The 25,883-nt window shown below is 42.1% G+C and overlaps 1 protein-coding gene across 6 annotated transcripts in view; it reads left to right on the plus strand.

The window, feature by feature from the left end:
- EGFLAM (EGF like, fibronectin type III and laminin G domains) overlaps positions 1-25,883 on the plus strand; it is a 76,935-nt gene that overhangs the window by 44,092 nt on the left and 6,960 nt on the right. For 4 of the 6 annotated variants that reach the window (XM_074532829.1, XM_074532827.1, XM_014268290.3 and 1 more), the window contains 12 exons: positions 1,022-1,137; positions 1,381-1,675; positions 4,157-4,257; positions 5,501-5,601; positions 6,680-6,824; positions 8,677-8,866; positions 12,488-12,613; positions 13,351-13,594; positions 17,850-17,961; positions 19,518-19,634; positions 21,777-21,957; positions 24,272-24,295. In XM_074532829.1, the coding sequence (XP_074388930.1) occupies positions 1,022-1,137; positions 1,381-1,675; positions 4,157-4,257; positions 5,501-5,601; positions 6,680-6,824; positions 8,677-8,866; positions 12,488-12,613; positions 13,351-13,594; positions 17,850-17,961; positions 19,518-19,634; positions 21,777-21,957; positions 24,272-24,295 (1,752 nt within the window). The remainder of the gene's footprint in view (positions 1-1,021; positions 1,138-1,380; positions 1,676-4,156; positions 4,258-5,500; positions 5,602-6,679; positions 6,825-8,676; positions 8,867-12,487; positions 12,614-13,350; positions 13,595-17,849; positions 17,962-19,517; positions 19,635-21,776; positions 21,958-24,271; positions 24,296-25,883) is intronic. The other 2 variants (XM_074532828.1, XM_014268289.3) reach the window with 1 other exon arrangement.

Below are 25,883 nucleotides of genomic sequence, written 5' to 3' on the forward strand. Positions count from 1 at the left end.
CCTCACTTGCAATGACAAGTAACTGTAATGGTTTGGTTACTTTTACTGTATTTCTTCATAACCTAGTGAATTTTAATAGTTAAAAAGCACAAACTACTGTTTAGGCAGAATTTGCTATGTGAAGTGCAGAAAAGTACAGACACTTTCTGTGAAATAGAAATTAAGATCCCCTTACTGTTCAAACCGTCCATTCCCAGCCCAGAGTCCTCCAAAGCACAGTTCAGCACTCTGGGAAGTGGCAGAAGTAGATTATGTACTTGGAAATTACATGGCCTGAATATCCTGAGGTGGAAGGAACCAAGAAGGATCATGGAGTCCAACTCCTGGCCCTGCACAGGACAGCCCAAATAATCCCACCATGTGCCTGAGAGAATTGTCCAAGTGCTTCTTGAGCTCTGTGAGGCTTGGTGCTGTGACCACTTCCCTAGGGACCCTGTTCCAGTGCCCAACAACCCTCTGGGTGAAGGTGTTTGTGCATGTTTTTTGTTTCAAGGTGCTGAATTGTGTTTTAAAAAACAGTCTAAGAATACACACAGGACATTAATTTCAGGAGTTTTTGAGTCAATGGAGGTAGATTAAGTCCTAAATAGAGTATATCTTACCTGTACACATCACTTTTGCTTTTCCTATTTATTTTCTCTTTTGCTGTTCCAGTAAGGCACTGTATTTCCAAAAGGGAAAGGCTTGACTTAAAAACAATTCAGTCAAAAAAGTCTGAAACCTTTGTCCTGGAAAAATGATGAATACAAGTCAGTTTGCAGAGAGAGAATGGAGCTTTGCCTGCTTTTTTTGTTTAATCACCTAGTAAGTGACTAAATGAACGTCTTTGTTTTAAGCTGTGTGTATACCTCTTGGACCGGATCTGCCTTCTCCAGACTGACACTTGCATTGTCTGCACAGCATGAACATCAGCATCAGTTTAGGTTTAAGTGTTGTGAATCGGGGGAGTGGTGAGATCTGAATTGCTGTGTGCAAAGAGAAAAAACTATATGAAGTGAATTTGCCAGTTATGTCTTTTCAGGCTCTGAGGAGTTGGGAAGCGGAAGCTTTGGGCATCGGTACATCACAGACACAGTGACTGGTGATGGTGATGGATTTGATATCGATGATTCAGACTATGACATTTATATAGAAGAGGTACATGTCAAGATTTGTTGCTGGCACTTCTGTTTTCTTTCTAGTCTGGATATTTTAGAGTGTCTGGTCCTGTCAAGAAGTTTAATATCTGATATTAAGTGCTTAGATATAGTGATGTGGTCCCTTCTTTTTCTTCATTGAGGATGAGTTTGTTGCCTCAGATCTGTATCTTAAAATATGTTAAATTTGTTTCCCCACAGAATTTTAACCTTACTGAATTGGTGTTTCTTTACTTCCTTTCAGCTCAGACCACTTCCTGCTATTAAAGGGGGCAACAGAAAATTTCTGGTCGAAACTAAAGTCACTCCAGGGTCTAGTTCCAGGCTCCTGTCACGGGTCCTGACAACCACTTCTGAGCCCACTGCTGTTCCTGCTGCCAGCCCGGGGCCCTCGGTGTCCCCGCCAGTGCCGCGGCTCTCCGAGCTCTCCTGCGACGAGGCCGTGTGCTCCACCGACAGCTTCTGCATCAACGACTACGACCGCGGCGGCTCCCGCTGCCACTGCAACCTGGGCAAAGCAGGGGAGGCCTGCCAGGAAGGTGGGCTTTTTTCTGGGTGCCCACGGCTGCTGGCTGCTCTTTGCCTGGGTCAAGGAGCAGCTTTGCAGAGAGCCCACCAATGTGCACTTTGGGAACAGCCAGCTGGGCTTTGTGGGTCCCTACCCACAAATTGCAGTTCTGGCATTGCCCCATTTGGTTTTTTTTCCTCAGGTGGGAAAAAGTAATTCCCTAATAAAGCTGAATGCAGAACCTGTGTAAAAATGCACAGGGGCAGTTAATCATCCTTGCCCCACCTAAGAGTGAGGGGATGGTGGAGCAGATATGCTGTTAATCTCCCAGGTGTGACAGGGTCCAATCAGGGCACCCTCAGATGGAAACTGAAGACATTCAGCCCCTCTTTGACACTTGCATTTTAGCAGCAGCTTAAGCCCTGAACCACCCCCATTTTCTGTGTAGTACAGATGATACTGATCCCACAGCAGGGATGTGAGAAAACTCCCATTGTAAAAATACCTGCAGAGGAGTCTTTCCCCAAGGTCTGCAAGTCTGCAGTGCAGCACTCATGTCAGGCAAACAGGGCAAGGGAGGAACAAAATCTCATCCCCAGTACAAAAAACATGTGAGGAAGTGTTTGCGTTAGTCAGGACTTGCCACCCATCCTACAGCTCTTTTCAGGGCAGCTGAGCCATGGCCAGAACTTGCTGAGCTGAAGGAGGCTGTCCTACTTCTTCCCTCGCTGCCTTCCTGTTCTTTCCCTCTAGAGACCTAAACCCACCCTTTCACAAGGTTAACGCTGAGCAGGTCACTGGGTGAGTCAGTTTAGCTCTCTCATTAGGCCTTAAGCAGGTTACTTTTTCCCTCTGAAGTAATTTTTCTTCTGATTTGGTGACCAAGGGTTCAGATGAATGACAGGACTCATGAAAAGAAAATGTCCCATTGGCTATGGAGGTGCTGTTCCTCCAGCTAAGAGGAACATGCTCTTAGCTGGAGGAACAACATGCTGTTCTGATCTGGCAACATTGTGCCATAGAGCAGAGCAGGGTTACAGGTTTCTTCTACAGGGTCATGTTAGACTTTCATGTTGCACAGCGTCATGCATCAGGGATACGGACACTGAGGGTGCTTCATCTTCTTTAACTGGAGTGCTGGAACGAAGAGAGCTCCTTCTGAAAACAAATTTGATGTGACTCAGCCACATGGAACAGCTGCAGATATGATTTTAGGCCTTGATCAAGTATGAAGAGTTGAGGATTTATTTGAACTGACAAGGCCATATACAACTTGTAAAGCAGTCCATTAACCCCAGCCCAAACCCTCTGTTTTGCACAGGGGAGGGTGTTATTCCAGAGTAAACATCATGTGCCAATACTCCTTTGAACAGAGCTTGTCTTCAGCAGCCAGTATTGTTAAATAATATATTAGTCTGATGGAAACAGACTTTTCTTCACATTCAACAGCTGCCTGGCGCTCTGGTCCAGTCAGTTCTGCTTGTGATCAGGACATGAGATAATTGTTCTCTGCTGAGGTTGCGTTCAGGTTTATAGCACCAATCCCCTTCAACTCAGCCTAAAATGTATGCCTTGCAAGCAAAAACGCTGAGAGAACTCTACCCAGATTCAAAAACTGAGTGAGAAAACTCAGTATTTAAATATTTAAATAGCAAAGAGGAATAGGAATCCACATCCTTCCTTTCTCATTAGACTTAAAACCACTGTCCATATAAAAGCTCAGGCCTGAAACTGTCTCTCCTCAGTGCTTCTTAGGAAAACAGGCTGCAAAGGTAATTTTACAACTGACAGTGGCTAGCAGTAAGACATCTTTAATTTTCATTTTGTCTTGGTGTCAGGATCTAACACAAGACAGCAAAGGGTGAAAGTTGATTATGCCATTTGACAAGAGCAGTTAAAAGAGCCACTGTTGCAGCCAGGGATGGAAAGATGCCTGCAAGGACTCACTCCTTTTAGCTTCTGCCCTGAGCTGACTTGAGAGGAGTGCTGGAAGCTGCTGGGCTGTTATGAGACATCCAGTGATTCTCCAGGTGCTGGATGCAGCAGCTACAGAGTAGCAGTGACTAATGCTGCCTAGAGTCTGGCCATATTTCCCATGTGTGTGTTTTTGTAATCCTGCAGAACAGAAAATTACTTTGTTCTCTCTTTCTTAAATCAGTCCTTAAAAGAAGATAAATATAAAGTTGATGTGGTATTTCTTCTACAACAAGGATGAAAACCTGCCAAAATTTCCTCTGAATTCTCTGATTAAACTATTGAGCATTATTTGGCCCTCGGTATCCTGTTTCTTTCCAAGTTCACCAGGTCCTTGGGAATAAAGGAATTAGCTGTAAAAAATGGTGGGAGGACAAGGCAATAGGTTAACTGATTGTTGACTGCTACTGCCTAATGGTTGTCTCTGGAGGAATTCTGCCTTTCATTGCCATCTGATGTTATCTAGTACTAAATGTGTATATTGATTTTTATTCAGAAGAGAACTGCTAAATAAGATGCTTCCCTCTTTGCTTTTCAGATATTAGTATCCAGTATCCCCAGTTCTTTGGCTACTCATATATCACCTTTGAACCACTGAAAAAGTCCTATCAGACATTTCAAATTACTCTTGAATTCAGGGTAAGTTTAAGGAATTCTCAGACTGGTGTTTTAAATTTTATTTATTTACTGTAGAGCAGTAACTTAGAGCAGTAACTTAGCTTCAGCGTAGCTTCAGTGTAATTGTGGCAAACCTGTGTGTAACCTTCATCTGTGGAGATCTGGCTCGACCCTCAGTGAATGTGAATTGAGTTTGTAAGCAGCTGTGGGGTTTTCATCCATGGTTGGTAGGCAGTGTGTGAGAGAATCCCTGGGACTGGTAGTTGTGGACTAGCAGCAATGTACATTAGTGAGGTTACAGCAAGGTGGATGAGCTACAGGCTGAATAACACACAGAATTTTTGTGAATTAGACTTTGAAAGTGGTATACAGTATCTTTGTGGACAAGAGATGATGATCCTGTCATACTGAGCAAAACACTGCCCTAGGTGTAGCGTTCCTTTCCCACTCTGCAGGATTTAAGTGGACATTATTTTCTCCCTCTGAACTCTGGGACATGGGCTACTGATACATTCAGGATACTGTATTACTTAAAATGCAGGACTAAAGTGGGGATACATCCCACACTGGCTTGTGTTAGTGCTGTCTGTTCACTATGGACAGAACATGTAGGGCTGCCTCTAGGGAAGGTGGCCAAGCTCTTGGATACATCCCTACCCCCACATGAAGCAGACTCCCCAGCCTCACAGTCTGGGAAGGAGACTGCTACTAAAGCAGCAGCAATCAGTTGCCTCAGTGCTGATCTTACACTCCCCTGGCAATTTGCCACTTTAAAATGCAGGATGGCTGCAAAAAGCCACTGTGTCAGCTGCTATGAGCATATGGAGAAATGCTGCCAGCACAGCCTGTTTGGCTTGTGGAGTGTCAGTCTTGTGGAACATGTGAAGTAGGGTGTATATATTCATACACAGTGAGTCTGAAGTGTCAACACTTACCAGGCTTGCTAGGACATTCTCGCTAGACATTTTACTCAGGAGTCTCATATGGGATAAGTCTGACAGTCTTTAATACTTCCAGGCTTTTTTTCTTGTCTGATAGTATCGTACTTTAAGAGATAGTCTTAAATTGTTTAACCATTAAGACAGTGATTTTCTAGGGTTTTCAAATGCAGGATTCAAAACTGATCAAACAATTTCTGATTCGGCAAGTTAAAAACTCATTCTGAAAAATGATGACTCTTTTCTGGAGACAAGTCCCCCACTGCTGCTTGCTTTTATCTGTAATTGTGAGGCTTTGATTTTTCATGTTGGTGCAATGATTGCAGGCTGAATCCGAGGATGGTTTGCTGCTGTACTGTGGAGAAAATGAACATGGTCGTGGTGATTTTATGTCACTGGCAATCATCCGACGTAGCCTCCAGTTCAGGTAAAACCTCCATCCCAAATCTGATGTAAAGAGACAGGGCTATTGCTGCCTCTGGAACTGCTACATGTGATGAATATCTCCAGTGTCTTTGACTTCTGCCCCATACAGTGCACCAAATGGACAGTATAATTTCATTTAAGAGTACTTCAATACCTTTTTCTCTCATCATTCTTCAGTGTGTGAACATGCACCCTGTTGAGTTCTTTTATTCAGACCTCAGAGTAAAGGCAAAATGATCAGTTTTCTTTAAGACATTTGTCTGGGGCTCATAGCTATGTCACCAGAAATGCCAGTGAGCCACTGTATTTGCTAAGCTGATGGTACATTGATGGTATATTGAGTCAGTGTTTTTGCTTCACAGAAAATGGCTTGCAGATAATGTAGCAAAACAAAGGATATAGTGACAGCAAGGGGCCAGGAACTTCATCCTATATGTTTTGTTTAGATGATACCTTGTTTAGGTTTCTTAAATGAAGATGGAGAGTGTTTCTTGTAGTCTGATAGATATGAAGCAAGTGAGAGAGTATTTCCAGGATCTCCTAAATTGGGAGGGTGAGTCCTTTAAAAGTGGGGAATAACAAAGTGGGTGATGTGCCTTAGTTGTGTTTCTGTTCACCTGCACTGCATGACAGTCAGGGAAAATGGGACATTTTGTGCACATTCAGCTCTACTAAAGGTCTTCCTGTCAATTGGCACTGAGTTTCAAGTAGACTAGCAGAGTTATTAATGTATCACTGCCTTTCACCGGGGAGCTAGAAAAATTCCCAGGAGAAATTACTGTGATAGCAGGAGCTCAGATTGTAATACCCTCCATCCTGAAAGAGTTTCAGCTGTTGGCAAGCTTAGCAATGCGCTTGGTACGAACAGAGAGTGCAAAATCTTCTCCACGCTGAAAGACAGGTAATGAAGCTTGGAACAGATCTTATGTAGACTTGCTGTCTGAATTTCCTGTGCTAATATGCAGTGTGGAACAGAGAGATTCCCGAGTACAAAAAGAATGTTTGGAGTCTAAAACCAACTTTTGGTTATTTGGGCAATGTAAGATTGTCACCTTGCCCTCTCTATCTCACGATCCCAGGTTCAACTGTGGCACAGGAGTTGGAGTCATAACGAGTGAAAACAAAATCAAGCTGGGGAACTGGCACAGTGTCACATTGTTCAGAGATGGGGTGAATGGTTGGCTCAGGATGGACAACAATGCTCCAGTGACAGGAAAATCTCAGGTTGGTAGTCATGCACTTGTGGCTCAATCTTGGGGTCTCTCAAGGTTGTGATGATGTTTCTTTTCTTGCCACCAGAAGTCTGATCAGATTTAAAAGGTACAGTCTTATTTATTGATGTTAGGACATTTAGTGAACTGAGATCAGAGTGCAGATTATTCTTCCAAATACATAATTTAGAAATCACAGAGATAGATATCTCAGGGCTGAATCCCATCACTCTTTCCCTTTGTGCTCCGTGTTTGCTCTGCTACCCTTCATCTACCCTATGCCAGTCTCAAATACAGGCCATTAGAAGTTTACTAGATTGCACAGCTGCTGTCCCTGATTGTTTTCTTTTTCAAGCCTCAGAGAGCTGCTCTGCTTCCTCAGACATAAAAATTAGATGCATATGTGTGTATGAGTATATATTTATGTATAAGATGCATATACCCACACGACATTTGTATACAGAGGTGTAATTACATGCATATTCTGGACAAAGATTTAAGCATAGTAATGGAGATAGACATTCTGCCCTGACTTATGTTAACACCAGCAAGTTCATAGAAGGCTGACAAGATAAAATATAATACAGGAAGATGCTTTGACTTGCTCATCTGTTACTGGGCCAGAAAACAAAATTAAGGCACTGGAAGAAAAGGCAATTTGAAATTGTTTCAGATGTCTTTCCTTTGATAGCCACTATTAACATGCCATCCCTGGCCCTGAAAGAAAGCTGCTTCAGATGTCTTATTACTTTCCACTTTTATGTGCAGGCATTGAAGAGAAAAAATTGCAGTGTATTGAGTTCTCATCAGCTGGCAGTGACAGAGGAAAGAATTTCAGTGTGTCATATGTTGCTGTTACCAATGCTATGAGGCCATGCAATGGGCAGAAGTGATCAGGAGAGATGTGTACAGCTTCTGCAGTGTACTGTGCAAGTGAACACCTGCAGACTCAATAACCTCAGCTTATTTAGCCTGGCCAAATCCAGGCTATGGTGATGGAATATATCGTTATAAGCACTATGGGGGCAGGGCAGGGGTGAAGAATCCTGAAAGATTTTAGGCTAGAGGTCAGTGCTGTCAAAAGCACAGGTTGGTAAAACCTGGCCCCAAATAACTGAGAATTTTAACTATTTTCTTCTAAAGGTCTGTGGGGTTTTGAAAGAGCTGTTGAGTAGGAGGCAAAAGTCGTATTTTGATCAGTTTGTGGAAGGAATTGTGACTCATTTGGCCACAGTAGCCTGGAGTTTGGGTCAGTGGTCCAAAAAGGTTCTGTTGGTTTTGATGTTTTTTGTTCTTTCACTGTAGCAATTTTAGTAAACTTATATATGTATATTTCTATAGATTTGTTAAAGAGATGGGCAGTACATTTAGCAATTGCAAAGTGAGCAGAACCCTTTGAAAGTTGCGAATTTACTGGCTTTTGCCTTTTCTTTGTTTTTTTACCTTTTTTGGCATTTCATAATTTTTAAATACCAAACACTTGCTGGGTTCTGTCCAAAAGACAATATCTCATTGGTCTATCCCACAGGGCTTGCAGTTTAGAAGACAAACAATTTTTTGGCAGAAAGAAAGGAAGAAATCACAGCAAAGACAGACCATGCTTTCTCCTCAAAGCAGTGGTTTCTAGTCTTTTTTATTGTGCTTTTAGTAGTTCATGTTATCGTGAGGGGATACAGGTGAAAAAGTTTGGTTTCAAATGGTGGACTGATTTAGGAAATGACTAATGGGAAGGCATTACCAATGAAACAACATTTCCTGACACAGTTTTTCATGGGGGAAAAAAACGGATTGTAAAGCACTGTGGCTTAATGATTTCTGCTGTGTTATATCTGTTACACAGCGTGCTGTGCTCTGCTTTCCCCTAGGGCCAGTACAGCAAGATCACGTTCCAGACTCCCTTCTACGTTGGCGGTGCTCCCAGTGTGTACTGGCTGGTCAGGGCCGCCGGCACCAACCGCGGCTTCCAGGGCTGTGTCCAGGCCCTCAGCATCAATGGGAAGACAATTGACATGCGACCCTGGCCATTAGGGAAAGCTCTCAGTGGTGCTGACGTTGGTGAGTGTAATGGTGTGAGGCCTTTAATCAGTGACTAACCAGGGGTTGCTTTTTATTCTGTTGGGACAAATTGAGCGATGGTCCAGGTTTGAGGGGAGAAAGGCGCGGTCTCTACTTTTGGCCTGGTTTTCCTCTGTTCCTTTGCACATTGCTCTTGCTGGGTCTGTAGTAGGACAGTTCATCACACTGGACCAGCAAGCCCTTTGAGGACACCCGGTGGACAGCAAATAGTAAACCCATTTTCATGAGCGAACAGTAGGATCTGTGTTGCAGATATCATTACAACTGCGCCGGTATTTCTGCCAGCAGCTCTCAGGGCACCACTTCGTGCCCCTGACTGACACAGTCATGTCCTCAGAAATCAATAGTCTGTATGCTAAGCTTGCCTTTGAAACAACACGGGCCCAACAAAATGCATTTTGCCTAAAGACATCATTACACTTGTCCAAAGTAACACATGGATCTCTGAGGCCCTGTGGATGTTATAGAGGGCTTTCTGTGTTCCACCCAGCCACTGCTGAAGCATATAGGCTTTCCTGTGTACCATCCTTTGTTTTGCTATCCAGAGCCATGGATGTGATTTAAAAATAGCTTGGAATAAATACTTCCAGCAGCTTTATGAAGTGTTGTTATAAAATTAGTTTTCCTTCACAGAGTAAAAAATGGAGAAGTAGAGAAGCTAATTAACTAGTCCTGTCTTATTTATTCATCTATTTTATCCTTTTAATGGGCCCTTGGAAAAAGGCAGGGCTACAAAATTCTTGCTTTAGTGATCTCCCAGTCTAAACAGTATAAGGGTAAGCCCAAGACAGAAGGCAAGTGCTAGCAGCAAGAAATAGATTCCATACCACTGAACTCTCCCTGCCATGCTTCAGCCACAAAGTCATCTTCCTTGTCTTCTGTGCTGTGCATCTGACATCCCAAGAAGGAAATGATTTATGAGAAACTTTGTAACAATTGCGCTGTATTCTCTAGATAACATGGCCAAACTTCTGTGCAATGTAGGGGTAGAACAGACTGGCCAAAGAAACAGTTGCTGAAAAGAGTAAGATTTTGGAATCAGAGTGTAATTTCACGATATACTGAGAATCTATGGAATTTAGACAGATGAAAGCCCTGCTGAACTACTCTTGCCCTAATCTCTATTGCCTTTTGGGATGCAGCTAGCTTCATTCCCATCCATGAATGCTCCACATACTACTGCATTAACAATCAACATCAATGAAAATAAATGCTGTGCTCTGCCATGTGTGACTCGAAACTGACTGATAAAGCCTTGCTGTCCTTGTATCACTGCACACATTTATATGAAACTGTAACAGAAGAGACTTGCAAACAATAGGTCATGTAAGTATAACTCGAAAAAATTGCAAGTTAGCTCTGCTAGGGTTTAGAAATAACTTTTGCAAGTCAGTCACTTGGAGATTTTTTTCTGTTGGCACAGTATATAAATTGGGAGTGCTGTGCTACATGGATCACAGAACTGAGGGTGGTGAGGAGAGGGGTCCATCCATCTCTCTGCTCTCCCTTCTGGCTACAGCAGAGATCCTACTGTGAGCTGAGGATGCAGCAGAGGACAGTCCAACCACTGGGCATGGTTTGGAGCAGACATGGCAGGATGTGGGAGTCCTGATGCAGTTTCTCTCCTCCTTCATCTGCCGTTGGAGCCAAGCAAATGCAGCCACCACACTTGTGGTTTGCCTCTTCAGCATAGTCACCTATGCTGGCCCAAAGGCTGTGAAAAGCCACTGGGACATTGGGAGAGCAATGTCCTTAAACATCAAGACTACTCCAGTTCAAGCTGTTTCTCAAATCAGGGGTCCCATGACTGGTCCTGTTGCTGTTGTCTTGCTTGTTCTTTTCTGTTTCTCAAAGACTTTGTTTAACTCTGATCTGTTTGAACACACTGTCAACATTAACACTGGAGCAGAGGCAGCAAAGATGAGCATTGATGCACAGAGATCACACACTTGATGCATAGAGATCCTTGTTTACACATGTCTTGGCTCTGTTTCCTTGCCTGTAAAACAGGGCTAGTGCTATTCTGTCAGGGTCATGATAGTTGGTGAGTGTATGAGGGATCTGAGGGACAAGATATGTGTCCTGCCTTGGTTCACTTGTGGCCATTACAGTGCAAGACAACTCAATCATGGCTGGGCATGGGGCAGATGGGACTGTCCCCTTCCATGGAAAAGGAGCATTTTTTCCCTGCTGGGGGATTTTATGTTTTGTCTGTGCTCCTCGGGTCAGCCGTGGAGTCCTGTGTCATGGCTGCTGTACTCAGACCTGCCCTCCCTACAATGAAAAGTGGTCCTGGTAGGAGATTTGTAGATGAGCAATAGGAGACAAGTCTGGTCTATCAGGGAGTGGTACCAGACGACCTGTGAGTTGTTTCTGTTTCTGCCCTGAGTTAGTTAGAAAAGGTTGTTTTCCTCTGTGGAGAGCAGTGATTGGACCAGCACATCCACCATTTACATCTGCATTTTCGTTTGTGGAATTCAAACTGTAAAGCTGGCGCTGTATAAACACCAGTGCCTTACTGAAGGTGTGTAAAGACCTGCTCTTGAAACAGTCCTTGCAGTCAGAGTGCTGTGTTTAAACAAAAACAAAAGTGCGTATCCCCTTCTTGCAATAATTTTTTAAGACTTCTTTTAATCACTTCAAGTTGCAAAACACTTCCCCAGTGTTTATTGCCAGAGCTGCCTCATGAAACCTTTGTCATCTCAGAGGTGATACTTCAGTGTCCCTCAAAATAAATGTGTAATTCTTAGTTTGCTATAAGACACTAAGCCCCTCCAAATGGTGTGCTTACCACTGTACACCACAGCTTGGTCTCTCTTAATGTATACAGATAATGTAATCAGCTTGTTACTATTGACAAGGAGAGAGTTATTTGTTCAGAAGCTAAAGGAGAAAATAAATTCAACAAGAATGTCAATCAGGTGTACATTTGATGGTTGTGTAGTTTCAGTTTGACGGTTTTATAGATATCTATTTTAAAAAGCAAATGAGACTTTATTTGTTCTACAACAATTTCAGCTAAAATCCAGCAAGAAGAAAAAACCTCCTTGTTATTTAAGTTGATGTGCCAGCATAGTAGAGATACTTCTTAAAAAGTCCATATTTTGATGGTATGAATCCCTTTTATTGTGGACAAGAGGGTCGACAACCTCATTTTGGTTAATAAGATTAGTTGATAATGATTAACCCCTTCCATGCTCAGCATGGCATGAATTTATAGTGAGCAAAAAGCACTTAAGATAATTACAATGAAGCCAGGCTTGCTGCATGTAAACAATTCAGAGAAATTTGTATCTTATGAGAAAATAGGAAGAAGAGCAGACAATAAGTAGACCAAGGAATGATTGAATGTTATTTCTATCATGGTTTGCTTTCTAAGAGCTACTTTTTGCTATTTATAAGGTGTGTTGCTGGTCTGATATTTAAAAAAAAAATACTAATAATCAAGTTCCCTTTTCTAAATTACACACCCTTTGACAAACTGGGAAAGAATCTAGGCATAAGAGCAAATTGTGTTGGTTGGTAGCAGCGATCAACAGCCAAATAAATCTTCTTTGACAAACTTCTCCAATAACTTGATGTTCTGACTCCTGTGTTTAGGTGAGTGTAGCAGCGGCATCTGTGATGAGGCAGCCTGCATCAACAGTGGCACCTGTACTGCAAGCAAAGCAGACTCTTACATTTGCCTTTGTCCTCTTGGATTTAAAGGTCATCATTGCGAGGAAGGTGAGTGGATACTGGGATGCCTCTGTTTCTTTGTGTGTGTTATTTAGTTTTCAACGTGTTTTCCACTTAAAGACACCTGAGGAGGTCTCATACTGTTACACTGACAGAAGAGAATACTTGTTACTTTATCTTTTTAAAGTCAGGTAGTGAAACCATTCCCTTACTGCTTTGGAGTTACATCCGTCTCCTACATAATCTGTTATTCTTAAACCTCTTTGCTTATTTAAGCTAACTGTGCTTAAGCATCTTGAAATTCCTATTCAGAAGTTAAAATAATGTACCACTATACAGCTGCATATTAATCCTAAAAAAATACCTCCCTTCCTCTAAAACCAGTGTCAGTTGTATATTTTGAAATGTAAAGGACATAATGTCAATTGCCTGCTAATATCAGAGATGCAAGTAGTAAAATACGTCTGGTGTTATTTTTTATGCTGTAGAAATTTTCATGCTACCACCCACTGTGTGCATGCTTACTACTTTGAAAGGCACTATTATGAATCACTAAAGAAAAGGTACAAAATGCTTTACAGTACAAATACATCCTTGGAAAAGGAATGGATTAACTAGTATTGGGTAGGATTATAAAATATTTTTAATTTAGATGAAAAAAAAATCAGGCTGTTTTGCTAATCATTAGCTTAAGTACTTAACAAAAGGAGCAGACACTGGTTGGTAAGAGTCAATCCTTTATGTTTGAGCCTCAAGTGACCTGCTTGTGATTTCTGGATTTCCAGCACTCACCTTGGCCATACCTCAGTTCAACGAATCCTTAAGATCATTTGCTAGCACACCCTGGCCCTTGGAACCACAGAACTACCTTTCCTTCATGGAGTTTGAGCTGACATTTCGTCCAGATTTAGAGACTGGTGTCCTTTTGTACAGCTACGACACAGACAGCAAGGACTTCCTCTCCATCACCCTGGTGGCTGGCTACGTGGAGTTCAGGTTTGACTGCGGCTCAGGAACAGCTGTTATCAGGTAAATGCATGGTTAACACCTCCCAAAGCTGGTGTTTGCTTCCCAGCAGTGCCACGGTGCTCGTCGAGCAGAGGAGGGGGCTGGAAAGGGTCACAGCCTATGATGAGGTGTGAGAGCCCCTTGGTCTCTTGTGCTTGCTTCTGAGGAAGTACAGAATCACTATTAATCGCAATAATTTTGGTCAAGGGGACAGGATTTTTTTCCTGTGTCAGTGTATTTCAAAGCTTTATGCTTTGTCTTACTGCAGATGTTACATTTATGTCTTTATGGTATTGCAGTAATTCCCTTCTTGCCCCCATGACACTGTTGGGGGATCTATAAATATTTTATGCGTATGCTTTCTAGCCCTAGGATTTCACAATATTGGCACTTATGTGAGCATCCTCCTTTCTGGTTTCCAGTTCCAAGCAGGGGTGCCAGGCTGGAGGTGGCACAAGAAGAGACAGCTCCAGGTCCCTCCACTTCCTCATAGTGCTGATTTTGAGGGACCTGAGGCTAGCATCCAATTTATAGAATGTAAGCTGTCTAAAACATAAATATGTAGTTTAACCTGGTCACCACAGTTCCCAGACAGACCTTCTGTAAGTGACTCATTGCATCCTAAAATTAATGTCTAGGAGGATAGAAGCAATGAAATACCTCAAAACCACTGCTCTCTTCCCCCGTGTAGCTGAGTGCCCAGTCACTGGGCAGCTGTTCCTGGGCTTTCTGAAAAGGCACTGAGCTGAACAGAGGCACTGAGTATCTTGGATTATGGCCCAGGAAGCTGCCAGTTTGACCAGGCTGACCTGATATTTAGAAATGATCTATATAAAGTTTATGCAAAATGTGTACACTCTGCAAGTCTTGCACACCAATGATTCCTGTGGATGGGCATCAGGAATTTTGACTATACTGTGATTAGGGAAAATGCACTGATTTTGCAATGAATGAGGACTCAAGCAAACAAACCCATTCAGTTTTGCAGACAAAATTAGATATGAAATATAAAGGAAGCAAATGCAAAATAATGCACAAGCCTAACAATGCACAGCTGTGGAAAAACAGTTAGTGTTGTCAGACAGAAAGATCCTGGAGTCATCATGGATAGCTCTGTGGAAGCAAAGCAAGCTGTTTGGAGACAAATACAGATACCTAAGTACAATGCAGAGAATTATTACGAATGGAATAAGGAAGAATGCCTCTGCTGAAGCCCACAATGCACCCTGTCTTGAAAACTTGCTGCTATTCTGGTCACATCATTTCAAAAGAAATTAGCAAAATTAAGAAGGAAGAGTAGTTTTGACATGCAGGAGAGGGAATGAAATATCTTCCACAAAACTCTTCCGCCCTAGGACCTTTCAGCCTGGAAAAGAAAGAGTTTGGTGGAAGTATGATAGAAGTTTTAAAATAATAAAAGGCATGGAGATTAATGAGTATTCGGTATTTTTTCAATGTGAAAAGAAAATAAGACTTTTTTTCTTTGGGTTTGGGATTTGGTTTTTTTTTTCAGAGGAGTACATAAATAAGTTGTGGAAACTAATCGTCACAGCAAGTTACAGATGCCAAAACTATAAATAGGTTAAAAAAAATTGGAGAAATTTGAAGAAAGCTCCATTGAGGGAGATCAAACGCAGTGGTACGGATGCAGCCTCTGACTCAGGAAATTGCTAAATGACAAGTTGCCAGAAGCTGAGAGGGTATATCAAGGGAAGAATCACTTCATACTTGCCCTATTCCATTCTCTTGCTGAAAAGTGGCAGAAATAGCTAATTTTGGAGACCTTTTCTCCAACTCAGAATAGCCCTTCTTACAACAGCCTTCAATCTTTAGTGATTGCAGCCTTCTAATTCCTGTTACTGGCAACCATAAAATATTACAGTAGAATTTTTTTCTTCCAAGAATATTGTAGCACTTCAAAACATCTTGTACTAAATTTTGACTGATATGTAGTGTTATGAAATGTAGAGTGTGCCACAAGCATATGCCTGGGAGTAGAAACTGCCCCTTTCTGCTGGAAAGCAGAAGAGCAAGCTGGATGGCAGCTACTGCCTGAGCTACATGCACTGGAGGAAAAGAGCGTGGTGAGGTAGCTGAGGAATGGATGAGACTCAGGAGGCCATCAGGATTCTGTGAAAGTTGTTAGGCTGTTAGCTCTTTTTCTAGATAAAATGTGCGACTTGCACCCTGTCATCAGCTCTGTCAGTGATTAAATACAACAAATAGATTTCCTGTTTTTCATGCCTGCCTGGTCAATGTCCACTTAAAAGTCCATCTTAATTATACTGTGTCATGCCTACACTATGTCTGTAACAGGGGTATAGCTCTGGTCATCCTGATCCCTCTGCCATTAGACCACCAGGCTGTTAGATTTTGTATTATAATCAGAACACAGCCATAATAACTTTATAATTAGGATGAGGCAAGCTTATTTGTGTACATCAGCTGCAGCAGTAGGAGAGCTGATGCTGGGGAAGGTTGTGATTTCCTGATAGATGGAAGCAGCACAGTGTGCTCTGGGGGCTTCACAGGCAGAAGGGATGCAGAACCTGAGCGCTGAAATGTCTCAGAGGAGAAGCTGTTGGGAGTTCCCTTGGCCAAGCAGCATCAAGATCTTCATGATCTGATATATTTTTTAAGCTTTGGTTTACATGGGAAAAAGTAACCCCACAGCACATTAAGAGCCAGGAATGTTCAAACATCACAAGAAAGTGTTACCAAACTCATGCTGGTTTCAAAAAGCTCATGATTCCACAAAAGAGCTTCCAGCTCTGAAGTGATGACTCTGCAAGGCCTAATCATCCCTGATTGTAATTAAATCTGGGAAAGCAGGAGGGTCAGCAGGATGAGACCTAAGCAGCAGTGGAGATAATGTCTGTATGGCCACTTACTATGTAGCCAAACCTATCTGATTCCTTTATATGTATATGTTGACTTCTTCAAGGTGATTAGATTTCCTTAGCTGTTGATTTACCCAAGACAGTTAAACCCTCAATGGTGAGGAGGAGTAAGAAGGAGGACGAGTGACTGACATTGCTTGATAATATTTTTAGTGGAGGTTTTGTGAACCAAGTATCATTCAGAAGTGCAAGTAATACTGCCAGCATCATTAATATAGACAAAAATGAGCTTTAAGAAAACTTGAAGGATCAGAAAAAAAAAAAAACCACAACAGAAATGTTTCAAAACTGATGTTGATTGTTAAGAAAAAAAAAGAAAATATTACTTTCACATTTTCAAAATTATATAAGTTTTTTAATCAGCATTTGAATCACTATTGACTCACTATTCCAGATTACAATTTTTTTCCATGTTTTTCATTTCAAAATACTTTTTTGTTTTGTTTTGTTTTGTTTTGAAATGCAAGTATTCTGAAAATACAAAACATTATTTCATCCCCAGAAATTATGTATTTTTTTACTGAAGCTAGGAAATCTTAGGGGTCCGAGATAACACAGTTCTGATTTTTCCAGCTTGGTCAGTAAATCAAACCCAAGTTTCCAGTCCTCCTGGAGGAAAGTGCTACATCTCATTTAGACATAAAATGTTTTAACCAGTGTAGTAAAATGGCACTTGAAAACAAGATACAAAGATCTATAGAACTTGTGAAGGGGAATGTGGTTTTGCCCTTCATACAGGCTGCTATTCATATTAGTGCTGTGCCAGTAAAGATTGTAAGAACTGTTTAAAAATGCTTCCTTTGAGACTGGTGAATACGTTGCACAACTGGGGATTATTGTTCCTAGCCAAGATCTCATCACATCATTAGGATAATTTTTTAATTACTTCCCTTCTATGTACAGCATCTGGGCTGCACGTGTGTGTGTGTCAATGTCAATGTAACAGGAGGCATAAATAGAGCTGATAAGCCAACACAAAGTAGTTCTGTTTTAAAAGAGGATGAAGAATGTGGGGCTAGACCAACCATTAAGTGGGAAGCTTTTAGTGAATTGAGGATGTACAGCTGAGACAAAAACTCATTTTTATGTATTATAAATGACTGAGCAGATAAACTAGCACAAAGGTGGCTAAAGTGTGTGCTGGTGATAGTGTTTCATTTACAAATAAAACGAGAGTGTTTGTTATTTGCTCTAGAAATATGGTCTTTGCTGATGGGGCTCAGAAGATTGTTACTTCCTTATAAGGGAAGAATCACAGTGGCCGATATTTCTTTTTTATTTAGAAAATCATCCCAGAGGACTTGACTTTTTAACATTGCAGAGTATCAGAAAGGCGCAGTGTTACATGCTTGAAAATTTTCTTGCCCTTAAAACAGGAGTGAGGAGCCTGTCAGCCTGGGCCAGTGGCATGAGCTGCGAGTGTCTCGCACAGCCAAGAATGGGATCCTGCAGGTGGACACGCAGAGGCCAGTGGAAGGGATGGCGGAGGTGAGCTCCTGGCAGACCTGTCCTGAAGGCAGCTCTTGGACTGTAAAGTGATTGCATGGTAGACTGCACAGCCTGCTCTCAATGCTTTTACGAGCTTAAAACAGTGTACACTTTTAGTGTAACATTTTCTTAGGCCCAGAGTTGGGAATTTGTGTGTAAGATCTTGTCTCTGAGGGCAAGGGCACCCATAAAGGCAGGGATCCCACTGGAACCTGACTGTACCTGCTCCTGACACAGAACTGGACTCACATTTTTTTCTGGCTCATATATCCTCCTGAGGTTCTTTTGTTGGCTCTTGTTGTGGCTAAGTCTGTTGAGCAATGTGTGCACTATAAGAGGTGTAATTTGGGGAAGTATCGTGCTGAAAAGTATGTGCCCAGTCTTTTTTTACCTCTTGCTGAATGTTGTCCTGGAAAGGTAGGCCTGAAGAGAATTGTTTCTTTGTCTTCTTCTTGCTAAAGTAATTTGCAGGCCAGAGTAAGTGCTGGAGCAGTTAGACAGTTGATGACTTGCTTTTTGTTCTTCACTTACCAAGTGATCATTGTGAGTCAAATTTGTGATGAAGTGAAACTGTACTTGTACCAAGCAGGATATTCACTCTAAGCAATTAAATGCCTGCACAGAGATATATTTTCTGTCTTGATAAAAGCCAAGGCTAGACCTGCTTGGGAAATGTCTTTTACCTAGTGGAGAGTGCAGACAGAAAACCAGACTCCAGATCCCATAGCAAAAAAATCCCATAGCAGAAAAATCCCATAGTAGGCTTTTCAGAAAACTGGGAAACTTTTTTACCAAAATTTTGACTTTTCTTCAAAAATTTAAATAAATTGAAATTCCAGGAATTCCTCTATCAGAGTAATTGAGTGAGAAACATTTGACTGGAGCACTCAAGACTTCTTTAGATAGATGGGTTAAGGTGAACACTCCCATTTTTTTCTCTTAAGTGCTGCATTGCAGTGCTCCAGGAGGAGAATGTTTGGGAACCATGAAGGCACAGAAGCTGCTGCAGGACTTGAGTTACACAGTTATTCTGTATTTAACTGTTAAAGGTCTTTCAGTTAACTCCAGGACCTTGCACATTCCCATCTGGTATCCTGAGCAGCTGCTTCTATAATTGATGCAAACTCAATGTCTTTTTCATTTAGCCCCATATCTTCCATTAGGTGATCTCTTAGATGTTAGAAATACTGAATGAGTCTCTGTTGCATGAACTTTACTCTGATTTTAGCTTTATGAACCTAATTCTGGTTACAGATTTACATCAGTGTACCTCAAGTCTTGGCAAATAAAATTAGATGTGTAGTCAGAAAACACAATGAGTCATTTTCCTTTCTTTCTTTCTTCCTTCAGTATTGCCATTTTGAAATACTTGAGATTTTTCAGCTACTTCTGACAGGGATAGTGTAAAGTCTGTCAAGAGTATTCCACAGTGGCTTTCTTGATTGTACAAAGAAGAGGCATTGAAATAAGCTATATGACAACTCATATGGGCTAATCTGAAGATAGAAGCATGGTTCCAGCTATTCTAATAAAATTCTATTCTATGTTTCTTGCAGGGGGCTTTTACACAGATTAAATGCAGCTCTGAAATATTCATTGGTGGAGTCCCTAATTATGATGATGTGAAGAAGAACTCTGGGATCCTCAGACCCTTCAGTGGGAGCATCCAGAAGGTGTGTGCCCAGAGGAACACACTGTGGGCATTTATTTCCGTTGTATCCATGCACGCTTTTTGTGCAAACCTGCCATTATTCAACTTGCAATATTCAAAATAATCAAGGATTTCTCCTCAGAAGCCCACCATGAAGTGGTTAAATGATTACTTTACAGTGAAAAGTCTGCCTAGTACATTTCCCCTCTTACAATTTTATATGAGGCACATGAATGGAGGAGATGTTTTCCATTGTTAGTAGACCTTAGGGATGATGTTCCCATGTGGTCACCTCAGCATGAGTGCAGTTTGTAAAGACCTAGTAAATAATCAAATGAAAGTGCAAAATGAACTTACATTTTTCTTTCTAAACATACCTAAAATAATTGGATAAATTTGAAAGGTTGGCCCTGAATCCTCACAGTGTTAGAGGAGTGAATTGCATCAGATTAGTGCAAAGAAATAACAAATAAACCCACAATTTTAAACATAGGGTTTAAAAAAAGTAATTTAAAGTTCTACAGTTAACAATTGCTCCAGGATAGAAAAATAATTGTAGTTCAGTGTAAATGGTTCAGTCACTCAGTCTGACTTTTTTTACTGCCTTTGTCAGCTGTCCAGCAGAAAGCACGAAGTTCAGGAAAACTGAGGGAGTGAATAATAGTGATAGGAACAGGTCAGACACGTGAAGATCATTGGGAAGGTAGACTTGACTAAACACAATGTATTTTGGGAAGCAAGATAGAGAGCCTGGGAGCAATTAACAGAGGTTACAATTACAACGTCAGGGGTCGTACAATAAAGGCACTGATAAGTATTGAGAAATGCAGAGTGTGAGCCTTTATCTCTATGATGTAGTTAGTAAGGTGGATTTGTATTCTCAGAGGCATGAATGGGATGTCAAGGAAAATTACTGCCTGCCTTTTGGGCACTGGGAACATTTGGTTGCCTTCTTTACATATGGTAGGATTTTGGAAAACTATACAGAAATAGAGCTGCAAACATCACCAAGTACTGGAAAATATGCTGTGCATAGCAAGACCTAAGGTCACAATATGTTTAGTTTAGTTAGATAAGTCTGAGAAGTGACTTTATTGTGGTCTTCTAGTTCCTAGATAAGGATGAGATTTCTTTGGATACATGGTCATGGAATTATGCAGAAAAAGACATTATGAGAGACAAGGGCTGAAAACTGAATAGAAGTTTAAAACAAAAGACATGTTTTTATGAGTGGAGGCTTGTTAACCTCTGCAACAAAATTTGGAAAGAAGCTGAAAATATAATGGAGTCTTCCCTGGTTCATTACATGACAGGACTGGATATTTTTTCTGCTGTTAGAGTTGTGTGGTGCTTTATGTAACCTCTTCTCTGGTCTGGATCCCTTAAGGTGCATTGTCCATGTTATCAGGAGCCAGAGCAGCTATTGCCTTTCTCAGTCCTGGCTTTAAAATCTATTGTTTGTAAAGATGTGCTTATTTTGATGTAGCTGAGATCAGATGCTGTGCCTGCATGCAGTCTCTCTTGCTGAGATGTCAGCTGAGATATACAAATGTTGGTTTATTTTGGTGAACATATGCTGCTGACATATTGGAAAAATCCCAGCATTTAGCAGTTCTCTTCCATTTATATACAAACAGTTTTGTGAAGTCGTTATTTATGTTTTCCATTCATCTTAACTCTTAGCTTCTTTCAGGCAAGATGAGATACTAGAAAGCAATAGAAAATGTGAAAAACAAGCTGTTCTGTTTAGTATCTCTGTTGTCAACACTCATCTCCTGGGGGGTTTTCTGATCTCAGAAATGCTTTTCTTCAGCAGCACTCATCTAATTTTACCATCCCAGCTCACAGTTCAGCTACAAGCAGTATTGCACCAGTGTTCAGGCAAGGGCCTGAAAATTCCACACAGCTTCACCCCTTATAGGGGTTGCCTGAGGCTGTTTCACAGGACACAAAAGAGATTATTCTCCAGGGAATCAGGAGGAGCAAAAGTATGAGTTGGAACTCTGCAGCTGGAAAACACACAAGAATAGGATTTGGCCAAGCTTTGAGGGTTACATTTCAATGAAGTCTTTCAGAGGAATCATCTAACTAGCAGTAGAATACTCTGGATTTGGAAGTTTTAACATTGTCTTTTCAAACCTTTTTTTTTTTTTTGAACATATAGATTATCTTGAATGACCGGACAATTGATGTGAAACAGGATTTCAGTTTTGGAATCAACCTGATAAATGCTGCCCACCCCTGTGTGACCTCACCGTGTGCCAATGGAGGCACCTGCGTTCCCAAGAAGGACAGCTATGAGTGTGACTGTCCCTTAGGCTTCGATGGGCAGCACTGCCAAAAAGGTAACAAGGGCTGGATATCAACCCAGGGGTCAGGAGCTGATCACAAAAATAAGGAAGATTTAGCACCTGCAACTGCTGCTGTACACATGCCTTTAAATAGAAACCCTGGAGAACAGAGCACCCCTATTATCTGTGCACTTTCCATGTATCTAGGGAAGAATTTGTTTTGTTATTTAGGAATGTGGTAACTGTTGTCCCAGCACGGGGCTAGGATCCATAGATAGCAACCTGGTATCTGGTTGCTTGTGGTGAACAACAGTGAACACTCACACTTGGTACACCTCCCACATTGTGCAGTGCTGTGCAAAGGGGGAATTCCTGCCAGGGTCCTCCAGCCAGCAGTTATGTTACATCCTGAAGCATGGGCATGGAGAACCCTTGTAATTTTATCCGCCATACAGCTGACAGCAAACGCTGTTCTCACACACAGAAGGGTCTGCTCCTGCTCTAGGCACTGACTGCTCTGATGGAGAGATTGCACCATCTGCCCAGATCCTGTCTTGGTGGGGCAAAGGAGACCACCAAGGAGAAAACTCATTCACGTGCACATTATTCTCTTTTCTTCGGAGCCACTGTAATAGTTTAAACCCTAGATTTAGGAAAAGGATAAGATTGCAAGAAAAGTGTTTAAAAACTGTGCTTTGGGTTATTCCACTAGATGGAGTCGTTTCACTTCTGTCAAGCTTGATCTTAAAAAATTCCTGAGGGGAGGTTTTGTAATGTAACAGTAAACTTGGTTCAAAAGAGCTGGCTGACATTATTGTCTTCACCCACTGCTTCATTTCTCACAGTCGTAAACTTCAAAGTTAAATGTAGTGGTTTTGGTTAAATTGCAATGAATATATTGGCTTTTTTTTTCAAAACAGACAATATCTTAGAACAAAAGCATTATAATAAAATGCAATGCGAGAAACCGCTTTGCTTACGTTGTTGTGGTCTAACTAAGAGCTGAAACAACGTCATTTACACTGGCTTTTTTGTAGAGATGCAGGAGAATCGGGATTTTGACTTTCTAGGTATGTGCAGGGCGCTAAATTCCTGAATTCAAGATGATATCTGCAGCAGTACCAACACGTGTCCCAGGGCAGTCATTCACGGGAATGCTTTGCAGCCGGGTGAGTGACTGCCTGCCTGTTTGGTGGGCAGTGCTGGGACTGCCGCTCCCCACCCCTGCTCAGCTCCTGGCCTGTGCTGAGCCCAGGGAACAGTGTCTGAGCTCGTGCTACCAGCAGTGGTGCCACTTGGCTGGCACGTCCTCCCTGTTGTCACCTCAGTGGATGTCCACGCTTTCAGAGACAGTCTGATGCACTTTTGCTTATGACTTAGCCAGATGCTGGGTGCTGCTGCCTATGTGAATCCAATCTTTATTCATTTTTAAGGGTGTCCAAAAGCATGAGCCAGCTGGTTTCTGTTCCTGATACCTGTGGCTCCTATTCAGGTGCAGCTCAACCTCCCTGAACTCGTGCAGCCTCAGCTGCCCGAAAAAATTGAAAGGTTTTCTGATAGATGGGCACAGAGCATGGAGTTGCTCCTGAACCTCAGCCTTGATGAGAACCACCTGAAACAGATTCCTCAAAATAATCCTTACCTGTGTCTCTGTTGGGATGTAGACATTGTTAAGATGAGATGCACATCTGTGTCACTTCTGTTTCACAACAGGGTTTTGGTTAGTGCACTCAGAAGGTATGTGAGGTGAAGGCGCTGTCTCCATCCTTCTTGGTGACAGGCTGTTGTAAAAAACCCTAAAAAACAAAGTGCTTTTGATGGAGCTCACCTCATTGTTCAAAATTATACACACCACTTAAAAACGCAAATAATGCTGGTATGAAGTATATGAGATATTGATTCATATTGTAATGGATCATTTGCTGAAAATTCAATAGAGGTTTTGCTGGCATTGCTAAGTTTTATATCTTCTGTCCAAGCTGGAGCAGTGCTAAAGATATTTTTATACTTTAACTGTAAGATAGAATAGAACAGCAAACTCTTGTTTTCTCTTGGCTAGAGCTGATCCCTGGGTAAAATCTGGTGAGTCACTGAGATTCGAGAAACAGGACTAGCAGAAGAATTTGCTGCTGGTCCCACCTGTTTGTCCCTTTGTGTGTTTTGAGCAGACAAATATAGGTACTTGGAGCAAACCAGTTATGAAAATAGTACTACCTTCACAGGTGATTGTAGCCACTTATGCAAATGTTAGGTGGGAGATTACACATTTGTGGAAAAGTGGATATGAAATTGGGCTAAAGGCGATTTTGATGCTTTAGAATAATAAACACAGAATGTTCTTGTTTTGTTTTGTGCTGACTCACTGCAGAGTGTGGAAGTTACTGCCTGAACAGTAAGTACTGCAAATTATGTGAAAACTGCTCTGTCATTGTGTGTTTGTCTGGATGCTGGGTTTCCATTGAGCCTGGCAAGTTTCTGTCATTAAGCCAAAATATTTTCTAAGGTTGTTTAGTACTTCCTTAAACATCATGCTGTTGATATTTCAAACTTCATCCAAAGCATTTGCCAAGCTCAGAACAGTGGCTATAGAGCTGTCCCTGTATTTGCAGAGCAGAGGGCCAGGTAGCTGGCTGAGGGTTTTGTGGTGTGACTTGAGGCTGCCCTGCAGTCCAGAGCTCACTCCTGCTTGGCATGAGGGCTTTGGTGCTTGTCTGCTGAATCATGATGAGCAAAGAATGAAGGTGTGTAGTCCTAGATCTCCTTACTGGCTCTGCTCCCTTGCAGCTGCAAAGATCCTGGCTCCATCAAGGGCACTGCTAAAATTTGCTTGTTTTTCTGCACTCAGATTCAGAGAAACAAATGGAGAGCAAGCAGAGGTAAATGCCCATTAAGCTCTCTAGAGGAAATCAGAGTACTCTGGCACAGGCAAAGGTTGCTGCATGACATGGGCACCTTCCCCTGCTGAAGGCAAGAGCGGTGGGGCTCCAGTGCAGGATGTGGAAGGGAAACAAGGGCTCCTTTCATGCTCTGTTGCCATCAGAGGCTGCCCAGTGCAGGAAGTGTCGGACCTGGCGAGGAATGTTTGGCCTGTGTAACACAACTTTCTGCAATCTTCCAACACCATTGGCAGACTGCAGGCTGGACATGGCCTGTGGTGGTTTCTTTAGACACATTAGGCAGCTTTCCTGATTTCACTAAGGATGAAAACAGTCATTCATCACTATCTAAAATTCTCAGTCTTGGCACCTAGAGCTAAATTTCATATTACTGTTGCTGGCTGCCAGACTACACCAATTGTTGCATATCTGTGTCACAGTGAGCTCTGAAAGCCCAGCCAGACCCTGTGTTGCATAAAGAAAGCAAGCATCCTTGCCCTGGAAAGCTTGAAATTTATATAGATGGGATTAGCTGTGGGTTGAAGGGATTATTCCTCAGTAAGAAAATAGGATGAAGGCAGCTATTTTAAGTAATTTATACAACTGGCTTATATTAATGCAGCAGTCAGTTATGGGAGATCAGCAACAAACTGTAGGATGTTTACTCAACAAAAAAATCTATTTGGGCCGGTGCTCACAGCCTGGTGAAGGGCTCTGTATCAGGGATGTTCCGTGGTTTATGTCACACAGCTGAGTTATTTTGCCAAAGTCTTCTCTGTGGGCAGCAGTGCACCCACTCCAATTCTGGCTGTGGTGTTTGCCACTGTCCCAGCCATACAGCATAGGGGCACTTGGGGCTGTCCCTAGAGAAATGCTGTATGAGGGACACAGAAAAAGACCCCCAAGGCTGCACTGCAGTGTTGAGTGCACCAAAGGGCTCCACAGCCTCTGCCATGCAGCCTTTAGCATAGTCCCAGCTGTTTTCAGTAGACTAAAGTGATGTGGGGCTCTGTGACTCCTCCCTGAGACAGCCTGCCCCCCACACTGCACCCCAGGGCTGAGCTCTGGGCAGGCAGCAGCCACTCAGGGCAGTCACAGGCACTG

Source organism: Zonotrichia albicollis, chromosome Z (assembly GCF_047830755.1).
Source record: "Zonotrichia albicollis isolate bZonAlb1 chromosome Z, bZonAlb1.hap1, whole genome shotgun sequence".
Classification (NCBI taxonomy): domain Eukaryota; kingdom Metazoa; phylum Chordata; class Aves; order Passeriformes; family Passerellidae; genus Zonotrichia; species Zonotrichia albicollis.